The sequence below is a fragment of the Lycorma delicatula genome, chromosome 8, assembly GCF_047948215.1.
Source record: "Lycorma delicatula isolate Av1 chromosome 8, ASM4794821v1, whole genome shotgun sequence".
Taxonomy (NCBI): Eukaryota; Metazoa; Arthropoda; class Insecta; order Hemiptera; family Fulgoridae; genus Lycorma; species Lycorma delicatula.
Window position 1 is genome coordinate 97,507,293 of NC_134462.1, and position 25,309 is coordinate 97,532,601.

Here is a 25,309-nt window from a genome sequence, read left to right on the forward strand (position 1 = left end):
ATGCGGGAGTTGTTAATCCCACCTTGATTTGTTTCAGTTTATTAAAATAAACTATTTTACGTTTATAACTTTTAATTCTGTCTTTACCTTTTGATGATTGAGTTGAATAACCGTTTTTTGAAAACTTTGTACGAGTAATGGGTGACCCCTTCTGTTGTTTTTTCCTTTTATTTAGTAGTACCTTTTCAATCTTTTGCAACTTAATGTTTGGTTTTTTCTTGTTTGTTGGTATGTGAAAATTGCCAATATGTATAATGTATTATTGTGTTTCTTTTTTAATTAAATATTTGTTTTACTGAATTTGCATGACAAAAGTGAGTAATAACCTGTCTGGTCATTTGTCTTTTAAAAAATATATTCTCTGTCCATCAGTGCACATTTTTTTTCTTTCCTAGATATAGTAATTTACAGTAATTTGTCTAAGGAGGGTAATTTCATTGGATATTCCTTTGCGGTTGGACAGAAAATTTACCACATTGGTCTGCTCTTTACAATTGAGTACATTTATTGCTGAATTGCAAACAACACTTATGGCTATTTATCACATTGCAGGGGATTTGCACCATAATCTAGTGAGCTGTGCTTGGTAGTACGGACAGTTCTTTTCATGCACTACCTATTATTTCCTACATGAATATTGTGCAAATTAACACATCTGTCTATATCCTTAACAATTGCAATAAACTTGTAAGTTTCTGTTGGATTTCTTAATATGTAAGAATCCTGTCCATGAAAAAGTTTATGTAGCTGCTTATGTTAGCTTTTAGCAGGCCTTCATTAATCATGTTATTCTAGGTATGCGTTCTTTGTAGACCTTTGTTTGAAAGTGGGGTGGAAGAATGAGTGGTCAGATATTGTAGGTAGTAGTAAGCTATGTCATATTAAAGCGAATGTATTGCTACAGAAGCCATCAGAGTGACAAAGTTATTATGAAGAAAGTGGCTTTTTGCTGTTTGCGTTTAGTCAACAAATTTGCCATTATCATCTGATGATCCTCTGGTATAATTCATGGTTGAATAACTGCCTGGTGCTAGTTCATAACATTTTCCTTGGTTGTATACTTGAGTTTTAGGTTTAAATTAGCACACAGAATTGCAATATTCTTGGCGATGATATGGCTGAAATTAACAAACTTTTTAAGTTACTTAAATCTGTGAGATTTTAGTCTGAAATTTAATGTTATCATTAAACATTAAATTTGATCCCATCAAAATTTAGTGAGCAATTTTGATGGGAATATTAGAGTTACACTTAGGATATAGTTTACATAAATATATGTGTGCATGTATTTAGGTGTATATTTGTATTTATGTGGATGTCTTCTTTTTCTTTATTCTACCCGTATCCCATTTCAATCGGGTTATGTCCTCCTAGTTCTGTTATGCCATTCTCCCTTATCTTTAATAATTTCAGGATTTGTTTCAATTATTACCATATCATTTTATATGGTTCTAGTCCACATGTCTGGGAAACAGCTATGGCTCTTTTGGCTTCTTCTGTTGTAAAAATCATTCTTGTCATATGGCCACAACTCAATACATGACATGTCTATATCAGTTATTATATAGGCGTTATTTCCTAAGTTTGTCTTGCATCAGCACAACTTTGAAAAATCTACAGATACATTTATTTCTGATCTTGTTCAACATGTTTACTCCTCTACCCTGACTTTTGTATACACCTCTCTTGGTATAAAATATTTAATCATCAGTTCTTTGCATTGCCCAGCTCTCCAATCTGTAGAGAAGAACTGGTTTTTCTTCTCATTTATATATGTTTTCCTTAACTTGAATAGGTAATCTTTAGTCACAGATGTCTCCAGATGGAGATCTCTTCCTCAGTTGATTTGTTTTAATATATTTCTATGTCCTTATCGATCGATATTCTATTGATGTTACTATAGAATCTAAGTATGAGGTCTGTTCAGAAAATAACCAAACATTTTTAATTACGCCCAAATGAAGATATTTAGTGATGTATGGTTGGCAGCAGTGTGTTTTGTGTAACCTCCTCTGTAACCACATGTTCTTGGATTGTATACATCTCGTTTACTTTTTGTATTATTGTTATTTGAATGCAACGTGTTTAAGAATTAGTAATGATTTTTGTAATGTACAATTTTCTGGAGTAATAATACAACGTAAAATTTTGAGTGAAACTGGGGAAACTTTCACAGAAACATTTCAACTTTTGAAACAAGCTTATGCAGATAATGCATAATGTTATGAATGGTTTTCTCGAATAAAAGTAGTCGTCAGTCAATTGAGGATGACCCTCGACCAGGAAAAGGCCTTTGACATCGACTGATGACACCCACGTTCAGAAAATCAATGATCTGGTACGTGCAAATCGCCAGTTGACTGTCAGAGAACTTGCAGAAGAGATTAGCATCTCGATTGGATCATGCATATTTTGACTGAAAAATTGAACATACATCTAGTTGCAGCAAAGTTTGTTCCTCATTTGATGACCGAACAGCAGAAAGAACATTGAGTTGATGTTTGTCAGCAATTTCTTGAACAAGCCAAGAAGATGAAACATTCATGCAAAGCATCATAAGCTGGAGATGAAAGCTGGGTTTACAGCTACGAAACTGAGACAAAACTTCAATCATCACAATGGCTTGACAAAGGATCTCCACGCCCCAAGAAAGCACATCAGTCTCAATCCAGTATCAAAGTGATGCTCTCTGTTTTTTCAATTTTAATGGAATTGTGCATTTTGAATTCTTGCCTCAAGGTGAAACAGTGAACTATTGATTTGAATAATAATCAGTCTCCTTTTTCATTTTATTGTGTTCTCATGTTACTTTTTATTGATTTTTTCTGATTGATGGATTAGACTACCTTGTATTTTGCTTTTTACACTTTAGTGCATTTTGTTTGTGACAGTCTACAAAGGGCTTAAAACAAATAGTTCATGAAAAAAGCCTGAATTTTTTTCTATTTTGTTTATATCATACTTAAAATATATTTAATAAATTAAATATGTTTTTCATTACATTTTAGCTGTTCTCTTAATTTGCTTTGCATTACAGTTCATCTATTTTTATTACATCTTTATAGTCCTGACTTTTGAACTTCCTAATTGTTCACCCTTGCAAAAAGAAGAAAGAAATAAAAAAGTATAATAATATAATTTAAAATTTTTTAGATTAGCAAAATTTGAAATTTTATAACAAAATTAGCTAATTAAGAATAAAATTTCCTAATCACCTACCTAAGGAAGTAATTGCTGAAGAAAAGCTGTTAGTTGTTCCTTTTAGAAAACTTTTGTAATTGGGTGTACTCCGGGTTTTTAATCCAGAAAATATATACAAAAATGATCCCAATGGTTGCTGCATTAAAATGAATTATTAAAATTCAGTCTTACAGTTTTCATAAAACTCTTGTACATAATTCCCTAGAAACATAACTTGTATTCTTATTCTTATCTATGTTCTTGTATCGTATTCTTATCTTTGGTATCATCTTGTGATGAGCTTACACTACAGTTGTGCACTGTTATACATGTGTAACTTGTTTCTTTATTTTTGTATTCTTTAAGGTGGAAGTGAAAGCAGTACCGATTGATAAAAAGGAAGTCGGAGGAGAGGTTTCAATTGACAGTAGTAGAAAATTAAGAAGGGTCAGTCAGCCTGATGAAATGACTTTTGGTGGTCATGCTCTACCCTGTATTGATGTTCCTTATGAAGTAACAGTCAAGGATAAAATGTGCTACTACGCTATATCTATAATGAAGGTACTTATAGATAGTAATGTTTTTGTTAATTATTTTAGGATTTTGATTACCTAATATGAGGAAAGTTTTTGTGTGTAGACATTGTATTCTTTCATTACACTATATTTATTGATTCATTTTCATTGCATATTTAAACATACTTTGTTTAAGATTTACATAATGTCTGCATGTATGTTGTGCATAAAAATGTTCAAATCATATATTTGTTTTTTCATAACTATCATAATACCATATTACTTTTTGTCTATTTTTTTTAATAAACAATACAAAAAAATTAAGTTAAGCTTATTCAAACAATAATGAATAAAAATGTAATAAGTTTGTGGCACTGGAATATCAAATGCCAATTTGAAGAGAGAGGCTGGAAAATGGTACAGTCTGTAGCTTTACATATCTATATAAAATTATAGATAAATTATAAATCATTTGTTATTTTAAAAACTAATTGTTTATGTTTTATTACCTTTTTTTACAGGCTTATGAAAATTATTCATTTGAAGAATTGCGGTATACATCACCAGCAATGAAAAGATCCAGTGAAAATATGTTGGTGCGTCCAAATTGTGATGGTTCATACAGTGTAACTTGGACTCCTGGCAGCGTCGGTTGGTACTTAATATTGACTACTATCGATGGTTACAGCATGGATGAGGTAATTTGTTTTATCATTTTATTGTATTTTAATTTTATCTTTCTTTACCTTTGTGCAGAATGGATTATTAAATGTAATAGTTAAAATTCTTATATTTCTATGGAAAAAAACTCCTTCCAAGAAAAAATATATTAATATAAAACTATTTAGGCTATGATGAAAAAGTTGTCATCCAATAATTTATTGAATGAAATTCAGTAAATTGAACCATACCAATGCAATGGTATGCATTGCAATGGATCGCATAATCTAAAATTTGTATGAGAACACTACTCTGCCATCCATATTGTAATCACTTTATAAAAGAATTTATCACTTTAGTTGAAATATTTAATTTTTAATTTATTTATCACATAAAAGAGGAAGTTTTCAATTCAACATGTATGCATTTTTTTGTGTGGTACATTCCAACTCTAACTCTTCATCAAATGATCAGGTTTGACAATTTTTATTTTATTTTGTGGAGGTAGTTCTTCTGGTAGAGTCAGTTATAAAGTATTTTTTACGATTTAGGTGGAACATTTTTTAAATCAAGACACATTAAAAGATACTGCGAATAAAGCTTTCAGTATCTCACATCTTTCCGTAGTACTGTTTACTGTTCTTCATTTTATACTTTTATTGCGTTTTTTTTTTTCAAATTATTCTTCTTTATTCTAAATTACTCTTCATTCTTTACACTTCAATTCTACTTTTCTTAAAATTTTGAATTGTTCTTCGTTCTATACTATGAAATGCTTTTAATCACATACAATATCATAGCTATATTTCTTTGTCCTTTTTTTCTAAAATTAATCTGAGTTCTAAAATTGTTTCTTATCTTCGCATGCTTTTCCTAGATAACTAATGACAAAAATACAATGATAAAAATTCCCAAGACAAGGCCCTGCAAAAAAGAAATGATTTAAATTTGACTATTATCCACTTTCAAGTAATCATCTCTAGAAACAGTAGAACACTCCACTTCTTCACCACAGATCAAATGCTCTAAGGAAGCACTCGATTTTAAGTGTGAAACAGCTTACAGATTATTATTTGATATTATATTATTTTATGATAATCATATTTATATCCATTATTCAAATATACAGTAAGATTAACTAAAACCAATTTTGTTAACAAAGTTTTCTATCTAGTTATTGAAACTACCTCGTATTTTTTCAGAGTAGTATATGTTATAATAAAGTTGTGAGTATTATTGCCTATGTAAAACTGAATAAAACATCAGATTATACAAATAATTTGAATTACTTACACATCAGGCTGATCACAGAATATCATACTATGATTTATAATATCAATCTAACCAATGGCTAGAGAGATATAGTAGCAACTGGCTAGTATAGCCACCAAATAAAAGAATTCATTATATAAGCTTAATTATATGTGTTTACCGATGCATTCTTTGGTATCATATCTGATAATTTATTCCTAAAAACCTTTATAACTTATTACCTTAGAATAACAAAATTATTTTTTCTGAAGTGACTAACACAGAGTGACTAATCTTGGAGCACATTATGTAGTAACCGTAATAATCTGTTTATCTATAATGCACATTTATTTATTTTTAAAATAAATTATTTCAAAATCTGTGTTATATATCAGTCTTATGATATTTATACTTGTCATATTATTTTATCAGAAAATATCATTAGGAGAATTATGTTGCAAGATGTATTAAATAAACTTGTGTTTTTCTAATACATTATTTATTCTACATGAGACTTGTTTATATGTTCATTTTAACTACTTGATTTATTTTTACTTCATTCCAATTACATTGATTTTTCCTGAGATCATCAACTGACTGAGAGCCCTATTAGTGAGTAAGATTTTTATTGGTTAAGCCAACCTCTTTCTTTTACAATTTATAAGATTTAAAACAAAATACAGTATCAGAAATATATAAAATTATTACTGCAGTGATACACAATGACCTGATCTCAGATATCATGTGATTAGAGAAGTAATTAAATCATATACTGAAGAATAATATTTTAATTGTATTACTACTTGAGGATGTTAATTTTTATTTTAAAGTTACTTTTTTTACAGGGCTATAAAGTGGAAGTTAAAGAACCACCACAAGGTTTAACACCACCGAATCAAAGTATTGTACGTAAAACATCTCATCAGCCAAACAGGTTACGTAAATTTGTTGCAAAAAATAGTGCTGGTTTACGCATTAGAGCTCATCCATCTTTGCAGAGTGAACAGATAGGAATTGTACATGTCAATGGAACTATCGCTTTTGTTGATGAGGTTTGTGAACCAATTAATTTTATTGAATTTTATTTTAAAATAGTTCTATCATTTTTGCCTTTTTTTTACATAATTTTGTTTGGCCCTAAAATACCACAACATATGTTGATGTGATTTGACTATGATTATGAGTTTTATTTTTAACTCTGCGTAATGTAAAGTTATTAGTAAAAAAAGGAAGATGACTGTTATGGTCATCTTTTTACTAACGTTATCTACAGGTTCTTCTTTATTATTATGACAGGTTTCAACTAAACTTTCTCCATTTTTAAATTCTACCAATATCTCATGTCATTACCTTGTAACTTCTCTTTCTAATGCCTGTAAGCAGTCAGATCTTTTTTTCTTTCTCTTCCCATCCTTTCCCACCTTTCTCTGTATAATCCTTTGTTAGACAATTCCTATGAAGGATATGCCTGAGCCAAGATGTTTTATATTTATCATTTTCATCAGATTTTGCCCCTTTGCTTTTCTTTTTTCTACCAGTATATACTTGTCACTTTTATTCAAATTTATTCAATTTTATTCCAAAACTGCCTTTGAGAACTCTCCAAATATCTCTTTCCCATCTATCTGTCTGTCCACAGATCTGATCCATATCGTAAAAAATTCCACACAAATTATTTGGCAAAATCTTTCTAACTTTATCGGAAATATTTTTTACTATCTCTATCCCTTCACTTTTACAGAAGCAATTTTCTTTGTGGATATTTTATTTTTTACTTCCTTTGCATACCTTTCATTCCAGGTCAAACACTTAAATGATGTTACTTCCAGTAACATCAGTAACAGTACATTTTCTTGGAAAAAAACAGCTGTAGTTTTCCATTGCTTTCTGCTGCGTAGTATTCAGAAGACTGAGTGATGTAGATATGTCCGTTTAAGTCTACCTGACCTACGCTAATGAATGTTAGAGGGACATGGTAGGAAGGACAGAGAATAACATTCAAATCAAGAAATTTCTTAATTATTATTTATTTATTAAGTAAAAGGAGCAGATTTGTACATTATTTTTTAGTATAGTCTCTTACCAATAGAGTGCTTTTGTTTCAGCATTCCAAAAAGCTTCTTAATTAAAGATCCTAACAAATCGTTTAAGGCCTCATTAAGTTTTTCCTTCCTAAAAATTCCTTAAATAGACCAAACAGATGATATAATCTGATGAAGCTAAATCTGGACTAATAGCAAACAGGATAGCATGCCACTTTGCTTCATATTTTCTGTGATGGAGAGTTATTCTCCTGGAGGAACAAATAGAAAATTGGACATCTATTCTCTTGAAATTAATTACAAGCATCAGTTTCCCTTATAAATCATGGCATAATATGGAGTAATGATAGTTGTTTATTCTAATAAAGTTGAGATAGAATGCACTTTGTGAATCTTGAAAGCAGTTGATTTAGGTGAAAATATAATTTTTATTTTCTGCGAGGTGAAGGGTAAGATTAAATGAATGATGCTACTGCATACTTGATTGTTTTGTCTCCATATTAAAGTAGTTTACCTATATTTCATCACAGGCAAAAATAGAATCTGAAAAATTGTTTCCAGCAATTTTATATTGCTTAGAAGTTGTTGTGTGATATTACTCAATCTGTTTTCTTTGTATTCAGACTGCCCCCTAGTATTCACTCTAAATCTAGTACCTGTGTAACACTTATTAAATTTGAGGTAATCTGTTACTGTTGTTTCTATATTCTCAATACTTGAATCTTTTTTTAGAGATTTCTGTTTTTTTTTAATCTACCAATTTTCTCAAATGAGTGCTTCATCAGTTTCAGTCTGTGTGTTTTCATTTCCTCAGATTCTTAGTCTATGGGTCTTCAATAGATTTTTGTGTCACTCCTGAACCTTTTTGAATTACACACCATTCATACAATCTGGACACATAGACACTATCCCCGAATTGATTTTTGTATAAGATTGAGACAGAATCTTATACAAAATTTATAAAAAGTATAATATTAATTCACTATGGAACACTCCTACTTAGACATGTTGATTACAACTGATATGGAAAAGAAAAACTATTGATAAATTCAGACATGAGTGTTTATTCTGTGAGCCATGTCCACCTTGTACTCATTATAAATATTTCTGCTTATATTTAAACCTTCATTATGTGTTTATATAATGCTCTGTTGTAGCTGTACAATTTATGAAATCAGTGAATTCATAAAATAGTTTCGCAGCTGTAACATTTAATTAAAAATTAAAAAGAAATAAATGAATTTTTTCATGCAGTACTGAAAGTAAATTTTCAAGCGTATTGCATAGGTATTTATAAAAATGTTCGGTGCTGGATTCTTGTCTTACACAGTTGCTGTTCCATTAGTTAGCGATTTTATACGAAATGGTAAGAGATAACATCTACATCTATAGTTGTACTTTTTTGTTACTTGAACCTACTTTTCGTCTAGACTGACCGGATGAGTCTGATCAAAAACTTTGTTTTTTTGGTGCAATTCCATACAAAGAAATGTATTGTTGAAAATTTGGAGTGATAGTGGCCAGGCTGTGGTTCTTCCACACCCATTCTAAGCTGTAACAATATGACTTTAGTAAGGGTTATCTCATGATAGAAATCTTGTGGTGTGTCATCTTGTTGAAAAATAAGTATCATGTTTATATTGTCTTGTAATTTTGTTGTGCTAGACAGTCTCAGATGGATGCTCAGGTAACCTGTGCTAGTTTTAATTTGACTTAGAAGAAAGTTATTTATATTTAAAAAAAAAAAAATTATCATACAGACTTTTATCTTTGGTGAACTCCATGCGTATTTTATTATTTTATGTGGATTGTGTGTAACTATCCTTATTATCATTGTTACTCAGACCATCCACTGTTATGAGCTTATGAATATCAATCCATACCAGTAAGAGACCAATATTCTTCCTCTTGAAATGTTTAACTGATGATGATGATGATTTATGTCTGCTGTTGTTATTGTTGTTGATATTAATTATGCATTTGAATGTTTGCCAGGCATGCATTTAATAAATATTATTGTCGATTATATAATTTTTTAGTACATATTTTAATTATTATATTATTAGATCCACAATGATGATGGGGTGTGGTTAAGATTGAATCAAGAGACTATAAGACAGTATTGTAGCAGTGCTTATGCAGAAGCATGGTGTTTGCAGTATAATCAGCACCTTGGCAAAACGTTATTGCTTCCACTACAAGAACCAAAATCTATATTAGATCATGTTATCAAAGAAACAATAATGAGGAAAACACCTTCTTCTGACAGTGTGTAAGTATATTTTCTTTCTATTCAGAATGTTTATTTTGAGAATTTCTAAAGTAGTATTTAATGCTACTTGTATTAAATAATAAATTAATGTTATAAATATGTTTTAAATTTATTTTGTCCCTATTTCCTGTTACTGCATTGAGACATTGTTTCACTACAAAAAAGTACATTATTTTGTTGGTTAACAATTTCTTTCCCAATCTTTCTTAGGGTTGTGTACATATAAAGAATCAGAAATATAAGAAGCATGATTCAGAGATCCTTTCTCTGTGGTTAATGGCGTTGATTATTCAGCCAGAACCTGTATTAGAAACAGAGTTGCCTTTGCAGAAAACCGATTTATTCCTTATTTTCACTTATTTTCACAGAAAGGCTGGTATTAGGCAGTTTTTGTTCTTGAGAATGGCTAAATGCCACTTTTAGGAGTAACTCGTGTTACTGGTGACTGAGTCGCCAAACCTTAATGTTTTTGCAAAGGTTGCTTACAAATGAAAATTTGTAAAGACGTAGTTTTTAAAACCTGGGAAATGGATTTGTTAGTGGACAATTTTTTTTCTAAAACCATCCTGTAACTTTGGCGATTACATTTTGGTTTTCAAGACATGTTCAAAGTTTATTTTTTATAATTTTTTTAAAATACTACAGAAAATTTAGATAATAATGAATTTGTTCTATAATTTTGTAAATTATGTGTGGGGCTTTTCTTAAGGAGAGGAATATCATTAGAAGTCTTAAGGCAGCTGGAAAATACTCTACTGTTGAAAGTTGGTTTGTTAATATCTTAAAAGAAGAATAATTAAATATGTTAGAGGGACAATAATTTCATCTATGATTTATTTTAAAATTCTGGCAGGAATTTCGCTGATATCTGTTGGTTGTGGTTTGTATGTAAAATACAAGATCTAACTTCCTCTTATTGGTAGGAAATAAAAATAGAGATGATTGATCAACAAAATTGTTTCTAGGGTAGTGGCTTTGTTTGAAATGGATAGATATTAATGTTATTTGAAATACTGGAAAAGATTAAATATAATTTATTAATAATAGTGTGGGAAATGTGATAGAGATAAAATTATCTTAGTGAAAAAACAAGCACATGCACATATATAAACAAAATACCATGATGGAACTATTTCAGTATGGAAAATCAGAATAAAAAGAATATATATAAATAGTTATGTGCACTGTTAAATGATCCATATAACTAACATAAAACTATAAAATTACACAGAAGTGCAATTCTTTGATTTAGAAATGAATTATCTTAGCAAAAAGTAATAAAATTCAAGAATTTCCCTTCATTTCATACAAAGGTATAAAATTTGGGATGCAAACTTCTGATACTGGAACTTAGCAGGTAAGTGAACAATTCATCAACTTCCATTCATTATTTTGTCTTCTTATTACTTTACTGGTTACAAAAGGAAGTTCTTCCATTTATGACCTGCTCCATTGCTGTATGCTGTAGTAGACCGTTCTTCATCCTTTTAACATGACCAGATGGAATGCGACCTTCTTTCACTCATCAGAATGTCAAAGGTTTGCCCTCTCTTATTAACTTTTTCTTGTTTGTCCTGCTTCTTGTTCTACTCTCAATAATGCAAAGAAAAAGAATCATTGTTACACAGGTTAAGTTATTTTTTGGGCCAATTGCTAAAATTTTACTTCTGTATGATTATAGCAGAACAGCAGGATGTGCAGAATATTTTTAGTTTCAACATAAATTACTGTCATTTATTTGTTTGGTTGTTTTTTTCAGAAAGCCTCGACCACATGCATATAAGGTCATTTTGTGTGGAGCATCTGGACACAATGTTCGAAGTAAACCCAGTTTAAAAGCACCACCAATTGGTATGCTTGTGCTGGGAAATACAATCACAGTTACTGATCATGTAATTATTGTTATTATGTACTTTTTATAATAATGTGTAATCTATATTACTATATAAAAGTTTTTTTTTTTTGCAGGCATCTAACTTAATGTTATAGAAGTACACTTTTTTGTATAAGAATAAATTTTTCTACTTGAATCAGAACGTTCAGTTAAGATTTAAATAAAATTATTTCTGTAAGTGATTAGAAATTTTTTATGATGAACAAACTAACCTTTCATGTGATCATGTTTTATGCATGACTGAGAAAATGTTCAAATACTAAAATATATTTAGGATATTTAAAATTCAAATTTAAAATATTTTAAAATAGTTAACCATTAAAGATACTAACGGTTATGAGAAAAAAATCAGTTGCAAGACATTTTTTTGTTAAGATGCTCTATATTTTTATGCCTGGAAGTACCAGCTTGGGGTAATGAATGAGTTTCTGATCTTATGTGTTAGTGCTCTGATGTATACAACTGATAAATTAGTGAGCGGGCATGGTGACTTGCTAAGCATGTCTGCTAAAGTGAAACAGTTTGCCAAAACTGAAACTATTAGACTTCTTGACTGTGTATGTTATGTGATATAATAGTAAAAATATGAACATGCATATAGAATTGGTGGGTGTATTCTAATTCTAGATAATTATATCTCCAAAATAGATGAACAATGTAAATTTTTAAAAGTTATTACCTGACTATAGTTTTTTATTCACTGTTAATCGTCAGTTCTGATAGAGCTCTTTACACTGTTAATCACCTGGATAATTTTCAATTCATGCATATACATATTTTGTTTTTTTTATATTGCCTTGACTGAAAGTGGTTTGTAGAGATATTAAGCTCCAGAATATTAATGATTTTTCATGGTTGTTTATGTGTTTCTTATATTCATAGCTGTTTATATACATCTAGTGTTTGTTTTCAGATCATGCAGTTTCAGTTGTACATTCTTGTTAATTTTATTTTCAAGTGAAATAGAGATTTTACTTTCAAGTAAATTAGAAAGAAAGAAAAAACCAAAAGCATATATGATAATGACTGATATTGTGAGAGTCTAGCATGACAAAAATCATGGAGTCGCTTTTGCTAGCATGAATAAAGCCAAGTCATTGTGGTTAGAGGGTAAGTGCTTAGCACTCATGCTTGGTTTCACTTGACGTGTGGATGAAACAGAGGGAAAGCTCAGGATATATATTTTAAGTGTTAAGATATCTGCATTAATATTTCCTCTGAGTAAATACATCTGAGTAAATGTTTTCTTAAGAGAAAATAAGAAAATATTTTTTTAGATATTTAAGTAAATTTACTGTGGTTTAGTTGAAATAATCACAAAGTAAGAAGTCATTTGTATACTTGATAAAGAGATTGCACAGAACTCTTTAAAACAATAAGCAAAATTGTTTTTAATCAGCATATCATTAAGTATTTATTTTTGTATTAAATTTCAGTTGGTAAATAGTGAAGGTACGTGGGTTCAGCTCGATAAAGATACAATGAATAAATATTGTTTTACGTGGGATGGTGAAGCTTGGTCTCTCGCTTCTGATAAAACACCTTACATTTACCTGCAACCTGAACCAGGTAACACTTATATGATAATAACAGTATGTTAAAACTTGGCAAATGCTTTTGATTTCACGTTCAACTTGGTTTATGTAACTGATCACAATGTACTGTATTATTTACTTAATATTTTATTTTTACTGCAGGAAAGAGAAAGTATAATTTTTTAAAGGTATTGTAGACTAATAATTGTGCAGAATACTATTTCTGATACAGTTGGCTGTATTGATTTCTGTTGAGGGTGGGGATTGAGATGCATAGTATGCAGTGAGGGGATGATCAAAGTACAGCATGCCTGTAAAACATGGTGGAGTTTTAAATTATTATGAAAGAAAAGGTTTTAACTGTGAAAGGAAAAACTACGGAGTTATGAAACAATCACTGCATTTTAAGATTCTTAGCGTCTCATAAAGTATTGGATGGAAGAACAAACTTAAGCATGAATGACTGTACACACAGTGTGGCCATTTCTACTCCCAGCAGTCAAGATGTTGAGCAGTAGAGGAAGGTTCAACGACTGTTGCAGCTATCAAGGTTTGAAAATGTGACTAATGTGAATGGAATTTCATCATGTTTTCAGTGAAGAAAGTTAAAATAATGTCAGTAACAATATCATTCTTAAAATTGAAATAAAATCAGTCATTAGAATGAGCAATCAAAAGAAACAGGACATTTATCAAATAAAAATGTTCACTTAGGTAATTTTGAAAGTGTAAAACAATCTGAGAATTTACCTTCTCAGTTTTAAACAAAAATTTTTAAGACAGAGTAGTCTTTAGTGATGAAGTCATTTTTCATGTTCCTGGGAATGTTCATTGATACAATATCAGGATTTGGGCAAGAAAAAATCTATTTGAATTCATTGAACATGAGCATGATTTTCCAAAAACAAGTATGCTCTTTGACAAGACTGAATAATAAGATAATTTCTCTCTTTTTTTTTTTTTTTTTTTGTAACCTACCCCAATATTCTTTCAATTAGTTAGACATGCTTGAGCTATTTACATTTCTCCAAATTAGTAACGACAATGTCCATCTTTCAACAGGACAATGCTTCTCCTGAGCAAACTGTATTAGTGATTTCCTCAGCGAGACATTTTCTCGATGTTGTATTGGAAGAGGTGGATGGAAGCAGTGGCTTTCACCATCCCCTGATCACCCTCTAGATTTTTACTTTTGGGATTTTGTGAAGCAAAATGTATACAAAGTTCCCATCAGTGACATTTATTGCTCAAAACATAAAGCTAAATTGCAACTATCACTCCTGATGTTCTTGTCAGAACACAACAGAAATTGAATTTCCAAATAGATGAGTACAGAGTAACTCATATATTCAATTGAACTTTGTTATTTATAAAGATAAAATCTTACAATATTTATGGTTCCCATTAATCTGATGCTTGTTTCATGTTCCAATCATTTCCCCTTTCAGTGTTAGTCAGTGTAATTTAAAATTGCCATGGCTTTATAGACATTCTGTATAGTAAAGCAGTATACAGCACGAAAGGAGGAAACTGAATGTACGGCAATGTAGGGGAATGCAGAGTTGTTTCAGTGAAGAGTGAATTTTATTCTGCAATACTTCATAAAATAATTATTTCTTGCTCCTTTGCAATGTCACAACTTAATTCTGCTTGTTGATTAGGGCTGGGGAGCAGAGTGAATATATTCTAAATAAATGTACTCAAAAATATTAGTGAATAATGAAATCTATGAATGTTACATTCAGAATTACAAAGTTGTATTGTAAATCTGTAGAGAATATCGGCTTATACTTGAAAAGAAATGTCTGACCATTGTAAATAAACTGTGGAAACCTCATTTCATGATGATTTGATACTCCTGTCAAAACAATAAATATGAAAGCAAATACTTACTAGTAAAGTAAGATAAATGAGAGAGTGGACATTAAAAAATAACATTTATAATTTTCACATAGCACGTTAAAGATTCCTGACTTAAATAAGTGTATTATAAATTCTGAACACAAAACATCTGGAATTGGAATTCAGTTAACAGGTGAATTGTTTAAACTATTTTTTTTAATATAGGCTTTCTAAGTGAAGAGAAGATGTTCAGAAAAGTTTTAATGGAAATTTTGTCCTTACATTGTCAGTATATTAATGTTTTAACAAAAAGTATGATAATTAAAAGAAGAAAGTTCAATCATTTTTACTTATAAGTCATATATTTACTCAACACATGTGAAAAGGAGTGGTGAGACTTGGTTACAAAAAAAAGAAAACCTAGAGAACTGAAACTAATGCATATGTATGTGCAGTGACTGAGGAGAGTGCCTAACATTGTTTTGCTTTTTAAAATTGAATAAGATAAAAAAATTATCACAAAAATATGAAGACTGCGACATATGAGAAGTAGATGAAAATTCATCTGATCCAAATGATCATCTGAGTTCAGTTTTAATACAGTGAATGTTTTTATACCACAATAAAAATACTTTTAGACTAACTCTAATAGAGATTCTTTAGACAGGAGATATTACTAAGATGGTTGAGAAGAAGGAACATTTCAAGTTCAACAAATAGTGTTCAACTTTGAATGATATGAATTAATTAAAGTAAATGAGTCACCTTTGTTGAAATGTTTGAAAAAGTGAACAAAACGTAATCAGATTGTTCTGTACTATCCTGATTTGGCCACATAAAACTAATCTTGGACAGAAATAAAAAAAGTACATAGCAGTATGTGATGTTGGTAATAAAATTAAGTTTTAAAATTTAGATTTTAAATGGAAACAAGTAAAAGTTTTTTTCTAGAGTCTGGTAGAGCAATTCACATGCAGGCCAGAAGGATAGTAATAAAATCTGCAGATAGTGATTATATATTTACCAAAGAATTTGGAAGTGTTTGATACTGACATTGTAGAAGGAGATAATATGGGTGAAACTGAAAGCAGTTAGAATAAAATCTAACTTTAAAAGAGTATAAAAATTATAGTTTTAAGAATTATTGTAGTTTTAAAAAATTATATCTGATCAATGGCCAGAAGTAGTTTGTGTTTCGGGCGCAGTAAGTTGATGTGTGGATATCTTTGTGCCATATGTTGGTGATCCTGCAACATACTTATTGAATAAGTTTCATGCAACAATATAGCCATTTTCTCAGATTGTGTATTTATATGGCATTGTGTGGAAGATTCAAACTAGCATTCAGAACTGGGATTACTTCAGCTATAAATTTTTTTTAGTTTCCGAAATCTGTTAGCATCTTTTATGGATTATAATAAGTCTAATATTTACAGTTACTTTTCAGTTTTGGTGGTAGCTTTTACATTTTAAGCTTGATTACTACAAGTTTATACAAATATACTTTATTTCTTACTTATTTAAAATATTTTCTTCTAATTAAAAAAATATATATATTTATCTTTTTAGTCTGTTTATTACTGAGTGATGAGTTTTTATACCCAAATTGTTTTATCTTTCCTCTCTTTATGGAATCCCTTTACCTGCCCCTGATAGTTATTTCCTTTTGTTTATGCAATAGTGGTTGTAAAATTTTTTCTGTATATCTTCATAACTGTCTCTCTTTCAACTGGTTTGCAAAAATATGTAATTAGTTTTAAATTGATCTACAATGAGTTATTTTGTATTAATGATTTTTGGGTGGTAATTTTTCTGGGGATTGTTCACCCTTAAAAAAATTTCCATCCACTAAATTTTCCTGTTACCCGCACATCAGTTAAATTCATTCTAATAAACAGTATTTTGCATTAGATGGCAGAACATTGTTACTAGATTACTTTTTTTAGTTTTTTAACTAATTAAATCAATGGTATCAACAAATCGTTCTTAAGCGGTAGATTTAAGGAAGATAGTATCACCTATTTTATCATTCATTCTTTATAATTCAAGAAGAATGGATTTTCAGAATACCTTTATCATCAATTCCTTTTTAAATAATACTAAAGTTAAAAAATTAAATGTGTTTAAAAAAATAAAACATAATTTATAAATAAGCCATATAACATTATCAAAGTCTTGCATGTAGTTGTATTATATTATTTATCAGTATTAATTTTAATCAGGCTATTTTGTAAGGCAAACTTTTTTATCTTTCATTGCTATTTTATTCAGGCATTACCCCTACCCCTACTGTTTAAGTTAACAAAGAAGGGGTAAGAAATTTGATTGTATTGGTTGAACTTATTACAATAAAAGGTGATAAGTATAATTTAGTTGCATAGAAGACACTGATGATGTATCTTCACTGATGTGATGAATGGAATGGGAATCAGGAATATTTAAGAATGGGTTTCAGGAATATTTTAAAAACTTACTGAATTTTCATAACCAATGAAGAAAATTATTCAGGGGAAATGTAATGTAAAAAGTTAGAGCAAACAATACAATAAATGCAATCCAGGAAAAAGTTGAAGCTTTCTTGTATCTAGTCTGTTACTAGCTTAATTATCTATTCTAAAAATCTGTTTAATTAGAACATTGTTTAAGTGATGTTTATGCTTGTGAATGTTAGGAATTATTTAATTTTAAATTAAATTTTGGAACGATATTTCCATGTAAGTAAATCCACCCGGATAATACTGCAGATTTTTATATTTCTTAAAGTAATTGTGTGTTTAATTTATTTGTAATTCTCTCTTTAATAATGTTATTTTATTTGATAGATGTTCAACCTGATACTGGTAGTTCTACACACATGACAACTGGTGATTCTGAGATGGCCGTAAATGTTCCTCCCAAAAAGGGTTTCGATTTTTCCTCTGTTCCAGATAGTGTTACTCCTAATTTCCCTATACCAGTGTTCACAAGTGGTCGTGATACACCACAGTCAGGTTCTAGTACACAGAACACAAATCCATTTGTTTTCGGTTCATCAGCTACTCATTCAGGTAATAATGTATTGAATTATGTATTATTGTGTACCATCAGAATAAAAAAAAATTATTTATTTAGTGAGAGAGAGAGGTTGTATAGAAATTTTATTACCTCACCAAACCTCATAAGATATTTCTTCATGATAACACAGTTAACGATGTATAAATAAATAATAAAGTATAATTGTGAGAAAACAGGTTACCACAGATATCCACCAAACTTTGGGGTTTGATTTTTTTGTATTCAGTTGTGAATCATCACTAGATTTAAATTCAGAAGTGGAAAATGATCAAAAACTGTTCATATAATTATTTAAAATTATAATTTCCTGGTCATTTTAATTGTTAAACAAGCATCAGTAGATACTAAAGAATTTCTATAAAAAAATCAAAACTTAATAGCAGTAAGTTTAAGATAATAATAAAAGATAAAAGATAATAATATAATTATTATTAAGTAATTAATTAAACAAAACAGTATGAAAGGAGTAATTATATCTATAAAAATATTGGTATAGTCAAGTTAATTAAGTTTTAATACCACTCATTTCACAGTTTTTTCCATGGTAACTGGTTTTTTGGTTCTAATACTGACATCCCTCCGGGCCTGATAAACCTAGCATATAATTCAGCTGAATATGTTTTCTCGCTTATAAAGGGTACAGCAAATTACAGGTACCAACTAAATAAATGTAAATCTTGTAAATAATAAATGTAGTAATCTCAAGATTGTTACATGATACATTCATAAAAAATTTAGTAACTGGTTAGACATTCCAATTACTCTGAGCAGTTTTAGTTTTGTGAAACCAGCAGATTCAAGGAGAGAATGTAGTTTATTCTTACCTTGCATACTAATTTTACCACTATACATGGAACATCTCATTGAGTAGCATCTTGAAAACTTAAGTCTGTGAAGTAAGGTTAGAATAACAAACACTCAGAACTGATTCTATAAATTCATTTCCCTGTTTACCAACACTAAACAGTGTTAAGTGCAATTGTCCAATTGTGAATTTATTCATTCATTTGTCTGTCCAAAGGAATACATGATAATTTGTGAAAGATTTATCTAATTTAACTGAAATATTCATTAGAACTTTAGTTTGATATCTCATTCAAGTTTAAACACAAGCTAAAATTAGCCAAAAATTACTGATTCAAAACAAAATTTTTGTACCTTAAGATTATTTCTATTTTTGATACAGAATGTATTTAATTTGCACTGATATCCATTGAGTATAAATAAAGTTAAGTATTTGACTTGTAACATATATTCCGGGTCAGTGCTTGTACTGTGTCAAGCCTGATTTAATTTTTTTTTCTAAAAGAATAGAATATTTATTTTTAATTAAATTTCTTAATTTATTTTTCATTAAATTTATTTATTTTTATCTTTTATTTGAATATTCATTTTTAAATTCATTGATAAAAGTTCAATTTTTCCTTTTCAATTTTATTTAACAAGTTATTTGAAAGGAAAAGTGATCATAAATTGTCTAAATGATTAACTTTTGTTTATAGGTAAAGATGATATAAAACCATATGCAACATCTGGAGGAGGAGGTGGTGGTGGTGGAAGTAGATCATCTCCTGTTAATAGATGGTTGAAACCAGATGATTCTAAAGAAAAAGAAAGACAAGAAAGGAAATTCTCAACTGCAAAGTATGTTCCTGTACACCATTTATAAAATTATTTCCTTTGAATTGATCTTTAATCTTTTTTCTTACATTTAAATTAGTTTGTTGAGGTTTCTGGAAGAATCAATTTATGGTAGAAAAAAGGATTTTGTTATTTACTTAAGAAACTTATTTAGTTTAATATTTACACTAAGAAAGCAAGTTTAGAATGAATATGCTTTTGTTTATAATTCATTCTTAAATATTCATTTCTTTGCGTACAGTTCTTGGATTTATTTTTCCATCAGGTATGTAACATCAGAGGAAATAACAGACATTTTTGTTTTATGACAGCATTCAGAAAGATCCAGTTTTATTTAGTACTGTCCATTTTCTTTATAACCTTTTAATTTTAGTAAAAAAGTAGAAATTCTCAGCTAATAGATGAGTGACTTTTCTTTGTTTTGCTTATTTAGGAATAAATTTGATTGTTTATTTAATTTGATATTTGTTAATTTATTTGTGTTGGATGCATTCTTCTCCATTTTTTTTTTTTTTTTTTTACATTGCCAGAGTCTCTTAATAATGAAATAAACACAGAACGAATGAGATGTTGTTAGTTACACATAATAATATCTAGATAAAATAGATAACATAATTTTATTTAAACTAAAACTGTAATTAAGTAAGCCATCTTACTATAAGCCCTAGATCCAGTTTTAAATTATTGTAGACTTGTGGAAAGTAATAAAATATTTGGGAGGGAGAAAATATCAATTAATGATAATAATAAAAAATTGCAACAATCATGAAAAAAACTGTTAATTTTGCTCTCCTCCATGACAAAATAGTAGCATCTCTGTCTTTCGTGTAAAAGGTCTAAAAGAAATGTAAAGTGCTATATTCTGAACAATTTTTTAATGCAAAAAATAATTCTATGCTTAACTAAAGAGAGGTGTGGGAAAAAACTTTTTGTAGTATAAGCATGTTTGGTAACCATGAATTTAACTCTTCTATTTCATTGTTTCTTCAAGAAATCTACATAAAGGGGAAGCATGTTTTTAAATTCATTACCCAGATTTATTTTTAGATTAATATACTATTTTATTAATAGCCCGGAATATTTTTCAAAATGATTCAGGCTTACTAGAATAATCTTGGAAAAGAACAAAATTGGTTTTATCATAATTTAAAGTGACTATTTTCTTTATTTTTTCTGTTCTACTGAGATACTATGTTGGGTTTGACTTGTTATAAATTTTCCAGACCCTAGATGGGGTTCAAACCCAGGTCCTTCAGTGTAGCTAATAACAGTGCTACTACCTGTGCCTATAAGATGACCTTATATGATTTTTTTTAACTGTTTAATTGTTTACTGTCTACATTTGTTTGTTTCTGCTTCTAAATCAATTAAATTTGATGCTCTTATTAGAACCTTTAGATCATCAAAATATTGAATGGTTTTATGGCTAATGTTACTATAAAAATAATTTAGGTAAACCAAAAATATGACGGGTCAAAGAATTGACTAGTACACTAGGTATACTCATACTTCAAGGTACCAGTCTGGTCAGAAAAGGTATTTGTGTGACTGTAAATCATCATTACTATTTATATGATATTTATGTATGGTTTTATACATCATGTCAGATGTGGTACCACATCATGTCTACCTTGCCACTTGTGGGCTGAATTTCTCGATCACGATAATTTATTTTTTACAAACAATTTATGGATTTGTTTACTGTAGAGATACTTGAACAAGAAATTCCAAAAAAAATTCATTGTAGGAGATAAATATACTGATAATTACATAGAAATTAAAAATATATCAGGGATTATAATTATTATCCAGACTGTTATAATATTAAATAAGGTCTGTTAAAAAATACCCAAATGGTTTTTTTTCTCAAAAAGTATTTGAATGCAAGCAGTTTGAATGCAGCACTACTACTTCCAGTGTTTGTCACAGTTTTTGTTTTGTGTATAATTCAGAAAGCATTGAACAACATTACTGCATCAAGTTCTGTAAAATGTTTGGTGATATCCAAAGCAAAACAATTTGTAAGATTAAGCAAGCTTATGGGAATAAAGCTTTGGAAGTTTCACAGAGTGATATAACAATCTTTAAAATTGCCAAATTTCAGTCAAGAATGATCAGCATACCAGTAGACTTACCAACAAGCCAATGTGAAAAGTTTGGCAATAGAAAATTTTTGGCGGACTATCTGAGAAACTACAAATGACATTGAGATTAGCGAAGGTTTCTTACAAATGATTTTGGATGCACAGAGTAGCCACAAAAGTTTTACCAAAACTTGCTGCTGGTTTTGCTTGAACAAAAAGAGATTTTTTTGACATGCTGAAGTGCACTAACAGTGATCTTAACTTCCTTAAGACTATGATAACTCTTGAGTGTATGGTTATGATCCAGAAACCAAAGCTTAGTCCGTGCACATTGGAAGACACCATTATCATCAACAAGGCCAAAAAAAATTTAGGAAAATGAAAAAGTGATGCTGAGTGTTTTTCAACTACAATGGAAATGTGCATCATGAGTGTGTTTCAGAAGCCCAGACTGTCAAGAAAAAATAGTACTTGAAGGTTCCCCGCCATCTTTGTAATGGAGTTTGGTGCAAGAGATCAGACTATGATCATGCAAGCGGCAGTTGAACCATGATAATGTGCCTGTCAATTAACCACGTCTAATCCAGGATTTCTTGCTCAGTATGGAATTCCTCACATATAGGCTTCTATAATAGGCTTCTTACTCATCAGAATGGCTCCTTGTAATTCCTGTTTGTTCCTAAGTTGAAGAGCTGCTGAAAGGATCCTGATTTGATAACTGAGAGTAAATAATAATGAATTTGACAGCACAGCTGGTAGTCATTCCAAAAGAGGACTATGAAAATTGTTCCAGCAATATAAGCATCATTGGGTTAAATGTACACATGGTTAATGTAAAAAAAATGGAATTACTACTTTGAAGTAGACTAGTATTAGAAGCTACTAGGTAGGTATTTATTTTTCAAAGTCTGCAGTCTGATTATATCATTTTTTCCAAATGTTATTTATCTACCATATGGTATTTTCCGTGGAACTTTTCTGGATGCTGTTTTACTTATACAGTTGTATAACTCAGTGATGCTCATCTTAACAAGTTTGATTGCTTAATTTAATTTAGAATTTGGTTGAAATGAAATTTAGTTGGTTTGATGGTTATAGAATTTTTCATTTTGTATTGTTCATGTAGAAACGTTATATGACTTAAGAATATTTTCATTTTTTTTTAAGGGATCTGCCACCAGAATTATTAGGTGTATCTGTAAAAGAATTGGTGAAAGCGATTGGAGAAAGCCGTGCCAATGGTAACGGAATAACTCCTCCTGATACACCTCGTAGAATGTCTCGTAGCTCCAGTCCACATTTACAATCACTCCCATCTGGATCACATGCAGTGGCCACTTCTGATAATAGTGCTAGTTCAAGTCCTGTTCCAATACCTGGTGAGTATTACCTGTAATTTTAATATTAGCATAGGAGTTATGTTTCTTTAAATTTCATAGCTTTCTTTCTTTTTTTTTTTTTAAGAAGTGTGTTTTGATCTAAAAATTAATAAAAAAATTAAATTATTTATTTTTTGTTTACAAAAAATTATGTGGAATACTTATAGTTACTGTATGCTTCTCATAAACAACCAATGGATGTGTATGGTGAATGCATTTGTTGTCTTGTCTACTGTACGCTTGAATGTTTAATAAAATAACATGGTATTAGTGAAGGTATAATATTTATATTTTTGCACGTATTATAAGATTCTTTTTCTTAAATGAAAATGCAAAATGTGATGCAGATTTCTTATACTTGTAAGATAATAATCTAGGGCTAATAAAAAAAAAAAAATATCATCTTTGATCTGTTAAATTTTGTGTAATTACATAGCCAGAAGAGAACTTATGTTAGTTAATTGCTCTGAAATTTTGATTCAGTTAGGAAAACTTTTTTGGAAAATATTTCCTATACATGTGATTGGATAAAGTCACAACTTGTAGTTTATGATTGATTCATATCATATTCTGGAAGTTTCCAGTTATCTTGTGCTTCTTTTTAGAATTGGTTCACCTAATGTTCATCCTTTGTTTTTAGCTGCATCCCTTGTTCATATAGTCAATACACCTGTTATTAGATACAAACCTGGATCACCAGGAAATATAGCCTTGTGATCTTTAATTAAAATCAAGAAACAGTTTCGAGGAGCTGTTAGTAATGATCTGTAACTTGTCTTGCTTGGCTATGAACTATAAGTGGTAAGGCAAGTACAAATATTCTGGTGTCGCATAAATTTATAAAAAGTTTGTAATTTAAATTTACTAACAGTTACTTCTTTAGTTAATTAATGAATGATGTTTTTCTTGAAAGAAACTATACTTTAGGAATAACACACCAATAAATAAACACTCATTTGTTCTGGTAGTAATAGTACTTGGTGGGATTTGATAAAAATAATATTCTTTTTGTTGCATCATGATACATTACATACACAGTCAGTGAGCATATAAATGAGATTGTTTCACAGTTATCAACATTTTTTGATATATGAAGATTCTTAAATATCAAACAAATGTATTTATTTGAGATTTTTTATTAATTTGGCAAAATGATGATAAAAGCTACAAAAATGTTGTAAGATGCTTATGGGGAACAATTAATGAACTATCGGTTAATGATTGGTATCAGTGTTTGAAATTAAGTACACCAAAGTCACAAAAAAGAGAAGCTGATGTAATAAGTTTTTTTTTATTGTAATGTTTTTCATTATTAACACATTCAACGTGGTCATAAAATCAATAAAGAGTTTGAAGGTACTGGTAATGCATCACTTGTATCATTTGAAGAGGGCAGTGAGAGAGAGGAGACCTGAATCAAGGGAGAAACATTTTCTGCCATGAATGCTGTACCATGACAGTGCTCTTGCATATTTGGTTATTAGTGTTATTGCTTATTGTTTGAGTTTTTTTTTGTGAATCACATCACAATTGAACCTTGGTCTCTTATTTTTCTGACTTGGTACCTATGATCTTCTTTCTGTTTCCAAAGATAAAAGCTATCCTGAAACTATGACATTTTCATAGAATGAAGAGATTAAAAGTAACTATCTATGGAATCTACAGGATATTTCATAATATGAATCCCATTGCAAACTGATAGTGGAAAAAACTGGAGTCATGTTTTAAGAATTGAGATCGCTATTACAAAGAGGATAAGTCTGATAAATTCAGTAAAATCAGTAAATAAAATGATTTAAAAAGGTTCTTTTTTTAAATATTAATTTTGTTCTGATAGATTAAAAACCCAAGCTCAAGCCTACAACAGCAGAGTAGATTTATATTCCAAATTTTTCATTGTCTACCAAAAGATAGAGAAGATAAATGAAGAAACATAATCTAATCAGATATATGAAAGAAG

At 29.6% G+C, this 25,309-nt stretch overlaps 1 protein-coding gene across 2 annotated transcripts in view; it reads left to right on the forward strand.

Moving 5' to 3' along the window:
* The window catches only part of LOC142329562 (E3 ubiquitin-protein ligase MYCBP2-like), a 482,039-nt gene that overhangs the window by 339,803 nt on the left and 116,927 nt on the right, over positions 1-25,309 (forward strand). For both annotated transcript variants that reach the window (XM_075374241.1, XM_075374242.1), the window contains exons 3-11: positions 3,547-3,741; positions 4,217-4,393; positions 6,452-6,658; positions 9,715-9,920; positions 11,680-11,812; positions 13,251-13,383; positions 18,014-18,238; positions 19,748-19,889; positions 23,138-23,349. In XM_075374241.1, the coding sequence (XP_075230356.1) occupies positions 3,547-3,741; positions 4,217-4,393; positions 6,452-6,658; positions 9,715-9,920; positions 11,680-11,812; positions 13,251-13,383; positions 18,014-18,238; positions 19,748-19,889; positions 23,138-23,349 (1,630 nt within the window). The remainder of the gene's footprint in view (positions 1-3,546; positions 3,742-4,216; positions 4,394-6,451; positions 6,659-9,714; positions 9,921-11,679; positions 11,813-13,250; positions 13,384-18,013; positions 18,239-19,747; positions 19,890-23,137; positions 23,350-25,309) is intronic.